The sequence below is a fragment of the Silurus aristotelis genome (assembly GCF_946808225.1).
Source record: "Silurus aristotelis genome assembly, chromosome: 15".
Lineage (NCBI taxonomy): Eukaryota > Metazoa > Chordata > Actinopteri > Siluriformes > Siluridae > Silurus > Silurus aristotelis.
In genome coordinates this window covers 21,655,177-21,673,595 of record NC_139588.1, presented here as the reverse complement: position 1 = coordinate 21,673,595, position 18,419 = coordinate 21,655,177, and the positions used below count along the sequence as shown (strand labels likewise).

The 18,419-nt window shown below is 44.1% G+C and overlaps 1 protein-coding gene across 21 annotated transcripts in view; it reads right to left on the bottom strand.

The window, feature by feature from the left end:
- Nucleotides 1-18,419, bottom strand: part of afdna (afadin, adherens junction formation factor a) — a 103,097-nt gene that overhangs the window by 9,926 nt on the left and 74,752 nt on the right. For 12 of the 21 annotated variants that reach the window (XM_083562412.1, XM_083562405.1, XM_083562407.1 and 9 more), the window contains 8 exons: nucleotides 12,438-12,503; nucleotides 12,263-12,336; nucleotides 11,460-11,578; nucleotides 10,757-10,948; nucleotides 9,410-9,498; nucleotides 8,271-8,462; nucleotides 6,196-7,293; nucleotides 1,141-1,275 (listed from right to left, as the gene is read on the bottom strand). In XM_083562412.1, the coding sequence (XP_083418538.1) occupies nucleotides 1,141-1,275; nucleotides 6,196-7,293; nucleotides 8,271-8,462; nucleotides 9,410-9,498; nucleotides 10,757-10,948; nucleotides 11,460-11,578; nucleotides 12,263-12,336; nucleotides 12,438-12,503 (1,965 nt within the window). Of the gene's footprint in view, nucleotides 1-1,140; nucleotides 1,276-3,784; nucleotides 3,821-6,195; nucleotides 7,294-8,270; nucleotides 8,463-9,409; nucleotides 9,499-10,756; nucleotides 10,949-11,459; nucleotides 11,579-12,262; nucleotides 12,337-12,437; nucleotides 12,504-18,419 lie in introns of all 21 variants that reach the window. The other 9 variants (XM_083562421.1, XM_083562404.1, XM_083562418.1 and 6 more) reach the window with 1 other exon arrangement.

Genomic DNA, 18,419 nt, shown 5'->3' with positions numbered 1-18,419 from the left:
TTTTTTAGGGGTGGGGTTACACAGAAACACAGGACATTGTGGGGACATGCAATTTGGACGTTAGAACTGGGCACCAAATTCCCGGTGGTCTGAAGGTGGCCACACACTGAGATGAGGTTCTTACTTGGGATGGATGAAGGACGTTCAGACCGCGAGCGAATTTAACGGCCCAGTGAAACATTGCGTAAACAGACTCCTTGATTGTGGAGACTGGAGACTGTGGAAATGTAACACGGAGCTCCTACACAGGATTACAACCTGGTCCACTTCCACTGATACTCTCACAAGCTCATGTGTGTGAAACTACACCAAACCCTTAATAAAGGACGAATATTAATACTAGCATTGGCAATGCTGACACACACTCGGCTCTTTACTAACTAAACTTTACATTCTGTTTGTCTTTTTTCCTGCCTGAATTCTATCCCTATTCACCATAAAGTGCACTATTTGAGGTGATGTCGAAGTTTATTATATAATAATACGTATATGGTTAACCTATGCATATTGTTTCTGCAGTCAGCAGCACAAGACACAGTGATTTCTTCTAGGGAGAGGAAATGCACTTGCAAATCAGGCTTCAATAAGTGGTAAAAATTCATACAGATAGTTTTTCTGGGTTGCGTTATAAACAGTACGAGAGCGGCCTCTTCAGGCGAATCACTGACTCCGCGTGCTGTTTGTTTGAAGTGTCGCCTTTTTAAAATTAATTTGGATGTTTTTTTTTTGGAGTGTTAGTTTTTGTTTCAGATTTTCTTCAATATTTATTAATATAATTAATATAGATATATTTTTGTGTTTATTTCATTCGGCACATTTTTATTATTCAGTAAATTTTTTTTTTTTTTACATGGATTGTCAAGTCTGCTACTGTAGCTATCAGTATCCGTAAAATCCACTATCGGTTGACCTCATATATTAGTTTGTAATAAGCTACTAAATGGATTCTTTGTAATAAAATTATACTTGAGATCTACCAAAAAAGTGTCCTAAATACCACCATCATCATGGTCATCATCAGCAGCTCCTAATCCTCTCCCTATCGTTTTGCAAAAAGTGCAATAGTGTCACTGAAAGAAGGATTGTTGAGCGCGACCGTCCCGGGTGTCGAGCGCTCTCGGGTCACTCAGCCTGGTGTACCTTCTCGTCAGTTTCTCGTCTGGCTCGTTCCTCTTCTCTCCGGCGTCTCTCCTCCTCCTGCCTGGCTCGTTCCTCCGCCTCGCGCTTACGGATCTCCTCCAGCTGCTGCTTCCGTCGACGTTCCTCGTCTTGGAGCTAATAATGCATCAACAAACACACACAGGTACGTACATACATGCGTCAGATGAGCATAGTGTAGGGCCTGAATTTTCTTCCTAAAAGCATTTACTTTTTGTTCTGGTATTTCACAAACAAATAAAACTTATCCTAATAGTGGCAATTTGAATAGTGACATTTTTGATTGAAGGAGTCGTTTTATGGCACTGGAATTCACAGCTATAGAATCTGTACAGGAGACATGTGTGTGTGTCAGATGTGTGACTGAACCATTCGAATATCCACGCTAGTTATGTTTCCATCCAAGTTGTGAATTTGATATAAAGATATATGTATTCGCATTAATTATTTTAAATATAAACATAACTAGATTTGATAGTTTTTCATATTTTGAAACCAGCACACCATACTAAATTACTTGTACATGCAACCCATGATACTTGGTGATTAATCGGCACGGATAGCAAAAATCTATACCGACAGTTTTTCCGGGTTAGGTTATACAGCACAAGAGCGGCCTCTAGAGGTGAAATACTCACACCAGGTGCTGTTCATTTAGGACGAATTGGAACGGAACTCCAGGCGTCCTTACTTCACCTACACCAGTACCTGACATTACTAACACCATTGTCGCTGAATCTCCACAAAAATCTAGTGGAACAACATTTTAAGAGTGGACATTATTATTACAGCAAATGGGGACTAAATGTGGAAAGGGATGTTCAAAAAGAAATTTATTCTCAGGTGTCCACAAACTTTTGTCCATACATTGCATATTTTTTGTGTATGAATGTATAAATATACCTGAGTTTGCTTTAGGATTTTTGATCTCTAGCGTAAAGGCGTTATATGGAAGACACTAGGTACTGATGTGTTCAGTCGATCGGAAAAGATGATCGGAAAAGATGAAAGATGAAGACCTCATTTTTTCATGGACAAAAATTTGTAACACTTCAGTTACGGTTTGCATTTCTTGCTAGCTACACTGCCATTTATGTTAACATACACGCATAGAAATGTAAATGTATATATAAGCAGGCATAACATTATGACCACCAGCTTAATATTGTGGTGTTCCCCATTTGCTGCTGAAAAAATCGTGGCCCATCGAACATTAACAACAACTTCTTCAGCAATTTGAACTACAGTAACTCGTCTGTTCGATCGGACGTGCATCGTTGAGCCTTTGGCCGCCCGTGACCCTGTCGTCTGTTCACCACATTTCCTCCCCTGGAGCACTTATGATAGATACTGACCACTGCAGAGGGAACATCCCACAAAAGCTGCAGTTTTGGAGATGCTCTGACCGAAACGTCTAGGCGTCACAATCTTTGTTCAAATCCTTACGCGCGCCCATTTTCCTGCTTCTAACACGTCAATTTTGAGGACAAAATGTTCACTTGCTGCCTAATAAATATCTCCACCCACTAACAGGTGCCATGAAGAAGCAATAATCAGTGTTCTTCACTTCACCTCGCCTGATCGGTGTGAAACCCTTACTAGCGACAAGCTTGGAGTGATCTTTGGATGTTCCCCTTATCATCCTCAGGTCTTGAGTCGGATATTCGAATAAGCACGCACATTGTTTACCTTCGAATTGGAATCATGTCTCTGGGGTAAATACTAAAAGAGCGCCACTACTAGGACACTTTGACACAACATAAACCACACACACACACACACACACACACACACACACACACACACACACACACACACACACACACACACACACACACACACACACACACACACACACACACACACACACACACACACACACACACACACACACACGAGCCACAGGTGCACAGAAAACACGGGCATGCCACCGAACTGGCCAATTACTGACTCCTAACATGAGCTTTACATAACATACATGCAAACATGAACACTTACTGATCAGAGGGAAAATAAATAAAAACATATAGACTTTGTAATTCAGGAGATTGTAAAGTTAAGAAGAAAAAAAAAAGAGAGCGCAGCACAGATGAGGAGCACAGCAGCATGGACGAAGCTGAGAAGAAAGAAAGATGGATCAAGAAAGAAGGAAAGCGAGAAAGAGGTTTGACTTAGAGACCTGAACATGCGGCCAGGCTTTTCGCTGCAGGAGAGAGGGGGCCAGCAGACCATGCAGCAACCAGCCCTCCCTTCTCACGTTCAACCAAACTGAAACGAGAGCTTCGGAAATTACACGAAACCCAAAACCCAGGAGGCGGGTCCCTGTTCAATCGAGATCCGATTGGGTCACTCGAGGTGTTACAATTTGCATCAGGATTAAATCCAGGAGAAAAGAAAAAGGAACGAAAAAAAAGGAAAAATACGACGCTCTACACCGGGATGGATTCCCTGCAGAAGCTCCCCCTTCCTGCTCGGAGAGATAGAGAGGCGAGGAGAGGTGAACCACGAGACCAAACAACCACATGAAGGAAGGAGGAAGGATGAGCGAGAAGAAACACAGGTGACGTCGAGAGAAGAGGGTAAGAAATAAAAACAAAAAACGGGAAGTGAGTGTCAGAGAACGTACCAAGTCTAGAACAGAGATTGCTGGGACAGCAGTCTGCTGCGAGGAGGAAGAAAGAAATCGTCAAGAAGATAAGCGCAGGAAAAACATTATTCAGGAAATAAAGAAAGGGGAGAAAAGAAAGGATAAAAGTGAGAAAAAAAAAGAAGTAAAAAAAAAAAAAACGAGTGCTGCTGCCAGTCGCATCCTGGTCGTCTCCGGCTCGAAAATGTTCTCTTCAGACGCTGGGAGCACAGAAAGTTTAGGGCCCCAAAAGTGGCGTCTTGGTGATACTGCTATCTTCTGATCAGTACCCCAGAGCCTTAACCACAGAGCTTCCACCTCATCCCTGGTATCAATCAATATCCATTTGAAACATTTGCCTATACTCAATCACCACATTACCCCAATTTTACCCAAAGTCCTACACTAATGTGCAGATGGGGAAAGTTCCTCACGAACAGCCTCAAGCTCCATAAGCAACTCAAGAACTTTAAGGATGGATTTGGACTGGAATTAATATCGACAGTCCTGTTCTACAGTGGCTCAGGACCACAGGTGGCATGAACAGATTTGCATTTGAGCGCCGATCACGGAAAGAATGATGGAACTGTAATGGATAGACATTCGGTGTCGCCCAGATGTTCCTTTTTAAGTCTTGTTCCTCTCAAGGTTTCTTCCATATGCCATTTTAGGCAGTTCTTTTTCTTTTGTTTGCCACAGTCACCAACAGTTCACTCATTAGTGATCAACGAACTTATAGGCGCTAAACTTGTGCACTCTTTTATATGACTTTATAACTGATTTTCTCTGTATGTGAAGCTGCTTTGAGACAATGTCCATTGTTAAAAAAAAAAAAAACCCTGTTTTTTTCTGCTCACGTCTATTTCTCATCTTTTATACATTTCTATTAAAAACATCAATTAGGCACATGCGTTTCGCTAAACGAGCAGGTTGTTAATTGGTAGCAGTCCTGTCCCTGGAGAGATGGATGGTTAAAGCGATTGGGGATTGGTCCTGCACAAAACGGTGGGAAGTTCAACTCCGGGATAATTGCTGTAATTAAATTTAGATGGAAGTAGATGGGAGACGCCCGACACTTCATGATCGAGGTTGAAAGGTCGAGATGGATCAAGTACGGCGTGTCGGGTGGGGGTGGGGTTAGTCGTTGAGCTCGGCATCCTCTGAAACCCCTCCCTTTCCCGTTCCCGTTCCCTCCCCTCGCTAGTGCAGCGGGAAATCAGCAGCTCAGCATGGCAAAGCAATGATTGAAGAAGCATGGTGCAGGTGCACATCGCAAAAAGAATCCAATCAATCAATCAATCAATCAATCAATCAATCCAAAACATTCATCCTAACGCTCAAACCCTGAACATTATACTGCATATTCAATTGTATTATATTCATGCAAAACCTGCAAGCTAGTATTCTGTGTAGTACGTGCACACTTAAAATAAAAATATATATAAAACATTTTCATTATTCTGATCAAAATGGAGGAGGATTGATTAATAAACAGGGTTGCAAAGTTCTAGGAGTTTTCAAGACTGGAAACATTCCATGGAACTTAACAGGAATAAACTGGGAATTAAAAAGAATTGCAGGTTAGCCTATAACAAGTAACTGCAAAGCTACTGAGGCCACGCCCCCTACAATCACTGTGCATTCCTCAATCACATAACACGCATCATTTCTTGAATCCTGCACGTCGGAAATGCGAGGATTCACGTAAAAATGACAAATATTTCATAAATTTAGGTTAAAAACTTCTTTGCGCTGTGTGTAAGCTATTTTATACTAACAAGTTATACTTAAATCTAAGGCAAAATTTTAATAAATAAAAAAAATCCGTATTAGTTTGCATGCCTGTCAGCTTATGACTAAACTAAATGTTTTTATTTATGTATGTATATGATAGTGTTTATACATTTTTAGCCAAATTTTGAATTAATTCTCGTAAATTTCTGTAAATTCCCATAAAGTTTCCAACTTGGAATATTTCCAAAATTCCCCATGTAAAGTTCCGGAAATGTCCTGCCCTTTTGCAACCCTAATTTTAAAAGATGAATCAGATATGATCTATCATAGAGCACTATGTAGACACTCCTTCACTCTTTTAGCTAAGTATTAGCATGTTTTTGAATGCTAGGAGTAAACCTGAGAACCCAGAGAAAACCCAGGATGATACACGTGAAACTCAACACAGAGTAACCCAAGCTCCGAGACTCCATGTGCTGTGAAGTCAAGAACGTTTTTCTTTATTAATGCTGGTGAATTTATTTCCAGACAGAAACTATTCAAAACAATGCCGAACAAGTTTTCAGTGTGCACGTACCCAGTGTATAAAAATGGCATCTACCAAACTTTACTGTGTCTAGCGCCTGATTCTCTGCCCTGCCAATTGTAAAGGAGGTCTCCGTGCTACAGCGCCTCACCCGTGCTCTTTTCTCCGCTTCCAGCCTTTGCATGATCAGCACCGTGTCGACATCTTCGTCGTCCTCCTCCTCCTCGTCCTCCTCACTCTGCTTGGACTCTTGCAGCCTCTTCTGGAACTGCCACTCCAGCATGAGCTTGCGCAGGCGGTCGTTCTCCTCAGCCGTGCGCTCCGGCTTGGCCTGCAGTTCCTGGATCTCTTTGTCGAGCAGGTCGACGATGTGGAGCTGCTGCTGCTTCTCCAGCTTCTCCCTGGCGTCTCGCTTCCACGGGTCGGGCGAGAGGCTATCGGCCGCGGAGAGCTCCTCTTTGCTAATGGTGATGTACTGCAGGTCGCGGCGCTCGATGGTGCGTGGCTGCTGCTGAGGCTGGAGGTCCCGGATCACCGTGTCCAGAGGAGCCAGTGGAGGAGGAGCTCGAGGAAGTGTGGGCAGTTTCTCAGGGCGGGGGAGCTGCGCTTGAGGGGGTTGAGCCGGAGGCAGGTAAGGATGAGGCATCTGTTGAGGCGGGGGCATCTGCTGATGCTGGGTGTTATTGTGCAGGACGGGTGGCGGCAGGGCGGGGTTGCGAATCTGCCCCAACTTCCTCTCTTGCTCCCGCCTTTTCCTCTCGCGCTCCTCCTCCAAACGCGCCTTTTCCTTCTCATACCAGCGCTGCTGCTCCTCGCGTTTCTTGCGGTCGACCACGGCCTGCTGTTGGCCGGCGGAGGGTGGCGGGGGAAGAGGCAGGTCGGCCTGCGGGTCGTAGTCGTAGTGCACAGGTGGGGGCGGGGGAGGAGGCGGAGGCAAATCTGAGCGAGAGGGCTGAGACACGCCCACCGGGCCGGAATGGGGTACTCCGGGGGTTTTCCAGCGGCCCGCGCTGCTCTTGTTGTTGGCCTGAGCTTTGCTGGAGATGGTGTTGTAGTTGTTGAGGTGCTCCTGGCTGGAGGTGCTCGACTCTACCGACGAGGAGACTTGGTTGTTCCAGGGATCTCCACCACGCTGGTACTCTGCCTCATGCTGCTGTTGTTGAAGATGGAGCAGGTCATCCTGCCGCATCCGCTCAGATGGGTATCTAGCGGGCACATCACACAACTCCTCCTGAGAGCGTGCTATCCGCTGGAAAAAACATACACCCACACATAATCAGGTTTTAGAATAAAGCTTTCAAGCAATGTACCTGTTTAGGGCACCATCTAGTGGACGGGGCCCGAGTTACTTCAATAAATTAGAATAATTTTTTCAGCTGTGAGATGGACTCCCCCTTGTGTTAACAATATTTTACCCTTACAGTACCATAACTTAAGTGATGGATTTTTTTATCAAAGAAAATAAATGGCATTTCCATCAAATGTATGTCAGACATTATACAACCCAGTACACATTTGTAATTGAATGTACACCTACATATTAGTATATGCCCAAATATACATTTAAGGTTATTGTGAATATGCTCATTAGAAACATCGAAAGAAAAGGAAAAAAAAAGAAATTAAATAAAAAAAATAAATAATAAGAGAAAAACAAGTACATTCTTTCTTTACATCATAGATTTTAAATACCAATTTTTTTTATTTTTGAATTGTTCCAGTTAATGATTTACAAATGCCCTTATTTGCTCTATTCAATAAGTTCCATCAATGTTTTGACTCTCCTGTGACCAGCATTTCTTAAAACACGTTTTAACGGTCACTAACAATATATTCGTTAAATATTTATCTCTTTAATCATATCTGTGGTAATTTACCAAAAAAGCAAGATTTTACAGTCAAAAAGTATGACATATTAAAAAATATATATCCTATGAAAGCAAAATGTTTTCTTCTCCTAAAGTCATTAAAAACATAGCAGTCCCAGAAAACATCGTAGTGGTTTGTTTTTACTGTTTTTCCAACATACAAATAAATTGCTACCATTGTGTGTTTTCGGAGAGGGTGTAATAAAATAAAACTTCCCACCAAAACTCACAGCATTACGTGGTATTTGATCCATGACGTTCGAATCCACACACACACACACTCAAAACCCACTTCCCCCCACTACCTGCGAGATCACCACTCCAACACACACCTCTAGCTTTAACCGGCTGTACTAACCTGCATAGCCATGTTGTTATGGTGATGCTGGTCCATGGGGGAAACTGGCTCGGGTTCGCAGCCCTGCCACACCTGCCCAGGTCCGGGCCCCATCCTGTCCTGAGATTTGGAAGCTGGGAAGGTGAAGTAGTCCCTGGGGTAAGTCTGTGTGGGGATGGGGTACGCCTCCGGACGGGGCGGGGACGGCTCCTCCTAATATGGACGACAGAACGGTTTAACTCTGGGCTTTCAAGACACCGCTTGGGGGCCAGATCCACGGGTAAAAGCGCATTTAATAAAAGCGCGAAGCGTTGTGCTATTTCAGTTACAGAAAATAGAGTGTGTGTGTGTGTGTGTGTGTGTGTGAAAGAGAAAACGCCGCCAGAGCTATTTATTTAATCAGACACAGTGGTTGGAAACTTGATTAGAAGTGAACGCAGCATTGCACATTTCGGTGTGATTTATATGGCTTTCCGGATTCACCAGAACTTCTGATGCTCTGATTGAGAACAGATGTGACATGAACAAGAAATGAACAAAACAAAAAAATTTTACAAATTAAGCTCTTTAACGGTTTGAAATACAAACAAAAACCTTTTTTATTATTAGTCTAGTTTTTATTTGTTCAATTTTATGTGTAATATCAGAAAAAAAATGTATCAGCATATTTTTTTCCCCCAATAGTTGATTGCTGGAACTTACGACAAAAATCCATAATGATAGTTTTTCCGGGTTGCGCGCTACAAGAGTGGACTCTAGAGGCGATTCACTGATTCCACATGCTCTTTATTTAAAGTGCTAATTTTTGTTTCAGTCTGAATGCATGTCTGATTTTCCTCTATATTTATTACTATAATTAATATATTTCTTTATTTAATTAAGCACATTTTCATGATTCAGTTGTTTTTATATATATTTGTAATCAAGTCCAGAACTATTTTACATGGTGTTATGTTTGTTTTTTTATCCATTGATAATCGGTTGTACATTTGATTAATCGTTTAGTACAATCCAACCTAGCTATCGGTAAAATCGTCCGACCTCTATTTGATATAACCAGGAACAGACAATTACTCTTTAAATGCTAAATTTATAAGTTGATTCAAACAGAGGTGATGGTGTTATATAATCTTTAACACTGTGTAACGTTGTTCACTTACTTCCGGACACAGGTTGCCCGTGGAGACGGAGGTGATTTTCCCGGGGGCTCCTGGGTACACAGGTTTTCCTCCTGGACTCTGGGCTTGATCTGCAAGAAGGCACAACATTAATGTAAAAAAATTTATAAATACTCTAAATATTAAAATTCAACATTCACACTGTCTGGCCACTTTTCCACCCATATGTGGGTCTTCTCCAAAACTGTTACCACAAAGTTGGAGACACACAACTGTATACAATTGTCTTTGTTACACCTTCACTTGAACTAGGAGACCCAAACCTGTTCCAGCATTTGCATAAAACCAGCTCCATGAAGATCTGCTTTCCATTGTTTGGAGTGGAACATCTCCTGCTATAGAGCTTTGGAGCACCTTTAGATGAATATAAACACTGATGACAGTGACTCCTGGGAGTGGCCTGAATGATTTGCATACACAAATCTCCACAAAAATCTAGTGGAACATCTTCCCAGAAGGGTGGAACTTATTATAACAGTAAACGGGGACTAAATGTGGGAACGGGATGTTTAAAAAGAAGCACATACCAATTTTATGCTTAGGTGTCCACAAACATTTGTCAAAATAGCAAATATTAATATAGGTTTTCAAAGGGGCGGAAAATCTCCGATACATTTTGAGGAACTTGGTAAGTTAAAATCTTACCAGGAATTTATGCAAATTAATTTGAAAAAAAAAAATAATAAAAAATAAATTTTAAAAATAAAAATTTAAATAAATATAAACATTTTGTTTGGTCATAAGCTGACGCATGCAATCAAAGAATTGTTTTTTTTATAAAATTTCTTACTTTCGATATAATTGGTAGTATAATTTAGTTGCACAACATCTTACACAAGACACAAGTAGATTTTCAAAATAAATTCATGTAATTACCATGAATACTCACCATGAAGGACATTTTTGAGGTTATTTAGTGTGCAGGATTGAAGAAATGATGTGTGTTATGTGATTGAGGGATGCGCAGTGCATGTAGGGGGCGTGGCCTCAGTAACCCTGCAGTAAGTGTGCTGTGTGCATGCATGTGATTGTTGAATGTAGAAATTCAACTGAAATTGCATTCAATCTGGATGTTTTGAACAAAATGATCCTGCAAGAGTTTTTTGCAAGAACTACATTTAAGTTCTCTGTTATAGGCTAAACTGCAATTATGTAAATTCCCAGGTTATTCCTATTAATTCCCTTGGAAAGTTTCCAGTCTTGCAAATTCCCAAAACTTTGCAACCCTATTAATAAACAATAATATATTATACACTCTTCATGCATATCATTATTTCTGTACAACCACCAAAATAAAAGAAATGCGGATTTTTTAGTTTAAATACTCACTGGCTACGTTGGGGCTGGAGCGGTGATCTGCACGGTTCTTCAGCAGCCTGTCGTCCCTCTTCTGCTCGGGGTACGTGTCCCAGTTCCCCTGTGGGCTCTCTGGAGAGCCGTTCTGCACAGAGTTGTTGTAGAGCTCGAAGCCTTCGCTCTTTGGCCGTGCTTTGCCTTTATCCATACGCCCCCGGTCTGACGCTGAGGGGGAAAAAATCAATTTATTATACGCTAAATGAACAAAACTGGAGTCCAATGAAATATATTGCATGAAATTTGCATGAAATTTGCCTTCACTTGAACCTGTTCCAGCATGACAAGGCTCTGTGCACAAATGAAGATCTGCTTAACATGGATTGGAGTGGAAGATCTCCTGCTATAGAGCTGTAAACCCTATTAAATGATGAGTTGGAGCACTGACTGCACGCCAGGTCTCCTCATCAACGTGTGTCAAATCTGAACAAAATCTAGTGGAACATCTTCCCAGAAGAGTGGAGCTTAATAGAACAGCACATGGGAACTAAATGTGGAATGGGATCTCCAAAAAGAAGCACATACCAATCTTATGCTCAGGTGTCCACAAACTTTTGCCTGTAGAATTTCTTACTATTTGTATAATTTACAGTGTTAAGATTTTGATCTCCCTCTAGTCCACCCCACCCTCTCAGAGTGACTATACACAAAAGAGGGGTTGAAGCTGCACTCTTCTTACCCCGTGGCATCATGGGAGATGGCTGGTTGAGCAGTGTGGCCAGGCCGTGGTAAATTGCCCCCTGTTTGGCCACCTCCAGAGTGACCACCGAGCCAGTTCGAGTCATCAGCTCCGCCGCCCTGACACACACACACACAAAAAAAAAAGGCACTCCATAAATATGACAATCAGACATGCTTAAAAAAAATCCAAGAGGATTAAACCAAACCCATCCCAGTATAGCTCATTTCTGGAAGACCTCACGCTTTACTCCTGGCCCAATGTCAAACTCCTCAAAGAGACCGACAGAACCACAGCGGCGTCGAGTGTCACATTCCTCAGACTTATAACTTCAAATACAATTATAAAGCGTAAACACCATCTGGATTTGATCTGACGCGAATCCGTCGTTTCAGAGTTCGGCGACCTCAGCTTGTGTTTTATTTTAATTTTTTTTTATAATTACAGCTGTGACGGGACAAAACTAGATTTTATTGACAGACAAATGAGTGTTTTTTTTTCAAAGTAACTGCTCCAGTTTAGTGCAGAAAGAAAGGAGCGGCAAAGCTGAAGGATGACGGAAAGATTTTTATATGGAAAAGAGTTCATTAACAAAACAAGCTTTTTGTTATTAAAATGATACACTTCAGGATATGCTTTAACAGAAAAACAGTCCACTCCAATCTTTTCAGCGCACAATGCTGTGTTGATTCATTTCCTAGAACGACATGTGCCCTACAGGTTTTATTTCCCACTGATCCCTCAGAGAAACAGGATATTACAAGCTTAGCTTTGACGCTCCTTCAGTAACCAGACGATATTACCTCTCCTGAGACAGTCCGACTAGACTCCTCCCATCAACGCTGAGCAGCTGATCTCCAGCAGCCAGACGGCCGTCCTGAAAAGCGCACACAAAGCCAAAGTGTTATTTAGTCTACATGACATACACACACACCACTGCCTGCACTGAGCTTATCCTTACTATATTTATCACCTCACCATGTCTGCAGCTCCGCCTTTGACGACAGACTTGATGTAAATTCCAAGTTTCTCCTGTCCAGCACCCTACAAAAACACACACACACACACACACACACACACACACACACACACACACACACACACTATTAATATGAGACTGACAATTTCCGCTACATTCCCGTAACAGATTCCAGTGTAAAAACTCGACACACCCTCAAACAGTAGGATGATGAAGGGGACCCACACAAGCTGGTGGTTGAAACCATTAAGACATGGATGAGATTGTTTTACACTAGATGAAAGCGAGCTCTGTGAAACAGTCAAGAAGATTAACCACTCATCCGGCCACAAAAAAAAAAAAAATCCCTAAAAGGCTGTAATTATTCGGCTCGGGTTCAGAGCTCGGAGCTCCAGCATTGTTGCGTGTTCAGACTTCACATCTTTACACCATTCTCTCTGCCCTTCACACACACATGCCCAACAATGAGCTCCTTTAGAATCTTAATTTGCCGCAGATGACCGCATTTTCTGTACGAGAGAGTCGAGGCAGAGTGAGGTCACAGGGATACCATCATACAATTACAGCCACATTACAGTAATGGTATCACTGTATAGCCACCCACGTAGACCCTATCTACCCACCCACCCATCCATACCATAGCCACCCTCCTAGACCCTATCTACCCACCCACCAATCCATACCATAGCCACCCACCAAGACCCTATCTACCCACCCACCCATCCATACCATGGCCACCCACCTAGACCCTATCTACCCACCCACCCATCCATACCATGGCCACCCACCTAGACCCTATCTACCCACCCACCTATCCATACCATAGCCACCCACCTAGACCCTATCTACCCACCCACCTATCTATACCATAGCCACCCACCTAGACCCTATCTACCCACCCACCTATCTATACCATAGCCACCCACCTAGACCCTATCTACCCACCCACCCATCCATACCATAGCCACCCACCTAGACCCTATCTACCCACCCACCCATACCATAGCCACCCACCTAGACCCTATCTAACCACCCACCCACCCATACCATAGCCACCCACCTACCCATACCATAGCCACCCACCTAGACCCTATCTACCCACCCACACATCCATACCATACCCACCCACCTAGACCCTATCTACCCAACCACCCATCCATACCATAGCCACCCACCTAGACCCTATCTACCCACCCACCCATCCATACCATAGCCATCCACCTAGACCCTATCTATCCACCCACCCATCCATACCATAGCCACCCACCTAGACCCTATCTACCCACCCACCCATCCATACCATAGCCACCCACCTAGACCCTATCTACCCACCCACCCACCCATCCATACCATAGCCACCCACCTAGACCCTATCTACACACCCACCCACCCATCCATACCATAGCCACCCACCTAGACCCTATCTACCCACCCACCCATCCATACCATAGCCACCCACCTAGACCCTATCTACCCACCCACCCATCCATACCATAGCCACCCTCCTAGACCTTATCTACCCACCCACCAATCCATACCATAGCCACCCACCAAGACCCTATCTACCCACCCACCCATCCATACCATGGCCACCCACCTAGACCCTATCTAAACCCACCCATCCATACCATAGCCACCCACCTAGACCCTATCTACCCACCCACCTATCTATACCATAGCCACCCACCTAGACCCTATCTACCCACCCACCCATCCATACCATAGCCACCCACCATAGACCCTATCTACCCACCCACCCATCCATACCATAGCCACCCACCTAGACACTATCTACCCACCCACCCATCCATACCATAGCCACCCACCATAGACCCTATCTACCCACCCACCCATCCATACCATAGCCACCCACCTAGACCCTATCTACCCACCCACCCATCCATACCATAGCCATCCACCTAGACCCTATCTATCCACCCACCCATCCATACCATAGCCACCCACCTAGACCCTATCTACCCACCCACCCACCCATCCATACCATAGCCACCCACCTAGACCCTATCTACCCACCCACCCACCCATCCATACCATAGCCACCCACCTAGACCCTATCTAGCCACCCACCCATCCATACCATAGCTATCCACCTAGACACTATCTACCCACCCACCCATCCATACCATAGCCACACACCTAGACCCTATCTACCCACCCATCCATACCATAGCCACACACCTAGACCCTATCTACCCACCCACCCATCCATACCATAGCCACACACCTAGACCCTATCTACCCACCCACCCATCCATACCATAGCCACACACCTAGACCCTATCTACCCACCCATCCATACCATAGCCACACACCTAGACCCTATCTACCCACCCACCCATCCATACCATAGCCACACACCTAGACCCTATCTACCCACCCACCCATCCATACCATAGCCACACACCTAGACCCTATCTACCCACCCACCCATTCATACCGTTAGCCACCCACCTAGACCCTATCTACCCACCCACCTATCCATACCATAGCCACCCACCTAGACCCTATCTACCCACCCATTCATACCGTTAGCCACCCACCTAGACCCTATCTACCCACCCACCTATCCATACCGTTAGCCACCCACCTAGACCCTATCTACCCACCCACCTATCCATACCATAGCCACCCACCTAGACCCTATCTACCCACCCACCCACCCATCCATACCATAGCCACCCACCTAGACCCTATCTACCCACCCACCCATCTGTACCATAGCCATCCACCTAGACCCTATCTATCCACCCACCCATCCATACCATAGCCACCCACCTAGACCCTATCTACCCACCCACCCACCCACCCATCCATACCATAGCCACACACCTAGACCCTATCTACCCACCCACCCACCCACCCATCCATACCATAGCCACACACCTAGACCCTATCTACCCACCCACCCATCCATACCATAGCCACACACCTAGACCCTATCTACCCACCCACCCATCCATACCATAGCCAGACACCTAGACCCTATCTACCCACCCACCCATCCATACCATAGCCACACACCTAGACCCTATCTACCCACCCACCCATCCATACCATAGCCACACACCTAGACCCTATCTACCCACCCACCCATTCATACCGTTAGCCACCCACCTAGACCCTATCTACCCACCCACCAATCCATACCATAGCCACCCACCTAGACCATATTTACCTAACTACCCACCCACCCAACTTTACCCTATCTGCCTACCCACCCATCTATCCATACAATAGCTAGACACCTAGACCCTATCTATCCAAAAACCCACCCACCTATCCCTACAATAGCGACCCACCTAGACCGTATCTACCTACGCTGTCAGGGTGCATATTTGAGTAGACCTGTAAAAAAAAAAAATTCAAAAAGGACCAACACTTCCTGATAATTTTCATGTTCTCACTAACCAGAGCGGCCCGAACAGCGGCGAGTCGGCCGACGCTACAGCGTCCACACCTGAACAAACACGGCCAATGCAAATAGTGCAGTTTATAACCTGCTGTGTTTTGTAGATCTGAAGAAAGAGCTTTCATACTATCTGTGTGTGTGTGTGTGTGTGTGTGTGTGTGTGTGTGTGTGTGTGTGTGTGTGTGTATTTGCACCTCCTAGGACCATAACACAGTTTCTGTGAAGAGTGTGGAAACAGAGTCTTTTATTGTTTTTTTTTTTCTTTTTTAGAAAAATGCATGTTCCTTTAGTTTAACAAATCACGTAAAAGACAAACACACAGGAATTGGACAGTGAATGACGAAGAAACTCTGTGGAGTCTAAATTTGACATTTTTGCCTCTAACAAAAGAACTTGTGTAAGACTGAGAATGGGAGAGATGATGTGATCAGACTGCCTCACCCCCACAGTCACACATGGAGGTGGAAGCTTAATGGCGTTTGGGTTGTTTTAGAGCAGGGAACGACAAGGATCCCATTCCATACTATAACACCATGCAATTCAGTCTGATTAAATAACTGAAAGCGTTATTTAGAGAGCAAACAGTAGTCTGGAGTCTCATATATCATTGAATGTCCTGCCCAGTCACCACACCTAAATCCTGATACTGCTCAGAGATTAACTGGATCTCCAACTAGTGTAGAACACTTATTTTATGAGAAGTATTTCAGCTGAACGTTTGGAGGAAAACTGTCCGGAAGCATTGATGTGAAGATCTAATTAAAGATCTTTCAATAAATATAAAGCCGAACATCTGAACATTTATATATTTTAACCTGCCCTTTTTGTGAACCTATAAAGCAGGAGATGGAGCTGCGTTCGCATCACCAATCCGAGAGCCAACAGGCAGAACATTTTTTTTTTATATCTGGACGTTCTCTAATGGTGCAGTCAGTGCTGCTGCTCGAGGCCCAGCGCTGGAACTTGTTTTATAGGTGAACAGGGTGAGCAACTGAGTGAGAAACTGCTGTTTATTGTTCCGAAGAGCGAGTTACTGTCTTGGACTAACAGAGCGAGGCCGATAGTAACGGCTGATGTTATTAGAAAGTCAAGGCCGAGAAGCAGACTGCAGGGCTGAGATGGAAACCGAATCCGCCTGGGAATCGCTCGATGAAGACCACCAACACGGACACCCACCCACACACAGCCATCAATGTGGTGCTTCTCGGTGAAGGAAACCGCCGTGTCAAGCCACGTGCGTATAAAATACACGATTTGATACGTCTGAGCCAAAAGCACACACTCGGCACACGGAAAAATGATTGATGGCGCCATTCAAGGCTGGATATCCGGACAAGCAAAGTCCACCACACAAATAGGTTTTTGCATAGAATTTAAAAAAAGGAAAAATAGGGAGAGAGAGAGAAAGAGAGAGAGAGAAAAAAACAAGAAAATCTCTGTTAAAATGAAGTGCCGATTTTATTCTAATCGCCACCGTGGACGTGGAACAGAATGGCGGAGCAAAATTAAATCCTATGAAAGAAAGTCATATCGGGAGATAAAGAAGGAGAAAAAGAGAGAATCACTTCCTACCGCTATGCCCTTCAGCGTCTGCATGCAAAATGACAACGCTAAAAATCGCAGGCTCCGCCTCTCATTTTTTGATACAAGGGGACAATTTAGAAGTTCAGAAAGAGCCCCCAGTGCTGATTGGACACAAAGACAGAAAAGTCCTTCTGTTCATACATCCTGTAACTCGGTGGACAAGCTGTTCCACTTCTGGTCATTTGTTCAAATCCAAGCACCACTGAAATGCCACTGCTGAGCCCCTGAGAAGTCCCCCACCCCGCAAAAGATTTCGGACCTTCAATAAGAAGATCCCAATGCATCTAGAGATGTACCAGCTCCAGTTGGTTCGGACTTAATGAAGATTTTAGGCATTGGATTTGAGGATAAACGACCTCTTAAATACCCGAAATAATCTACATATGCTGTTTCTCCATCATTAAATATTTAAAAGCTCTGACATGGAAATGTTTTGGTGTTGAAATCTATAATAACCTCAGATGTTGAGCTCATTTACGAGTTGCACAGAAGCTCCTGGTTCCACAACTTCAACTGACTGTGGAAAGCACATTACCTATAAACCACACACTCTGGTGCTTATATATTTGGTGTTTGTAATGTTTGAACGATTTATGAAATCACACTTTTGGTGCCACCCAGATGAAGATGGGTTCCCCTTTGAGTCTGGTTCCTCTCAAGGTTTCTTCCTCAAACCATGGGCGATAACTCCTTGCCACAGTCGCCCCAGACTTCATCATCAGAGAAGCCACAGAAGAAGAACCAAAGACAGACGCTCTTAATAAGATTCGAATACACTCCCAAAAACCTAGTGGAACATCTTCCCAGAAGAGCGGCGTTTCTACAGTGAACAGTGAACGGAGACTACATGTGGAACGGGTTCCAAAACCACATATCATACGTTCCACAACTCAATACTGTGTACAAAGACGTCTAAAAGGCGATTATTCCAGTGAGCTTCAGAGTAGAGGAGGAGCTTCATGGGTGA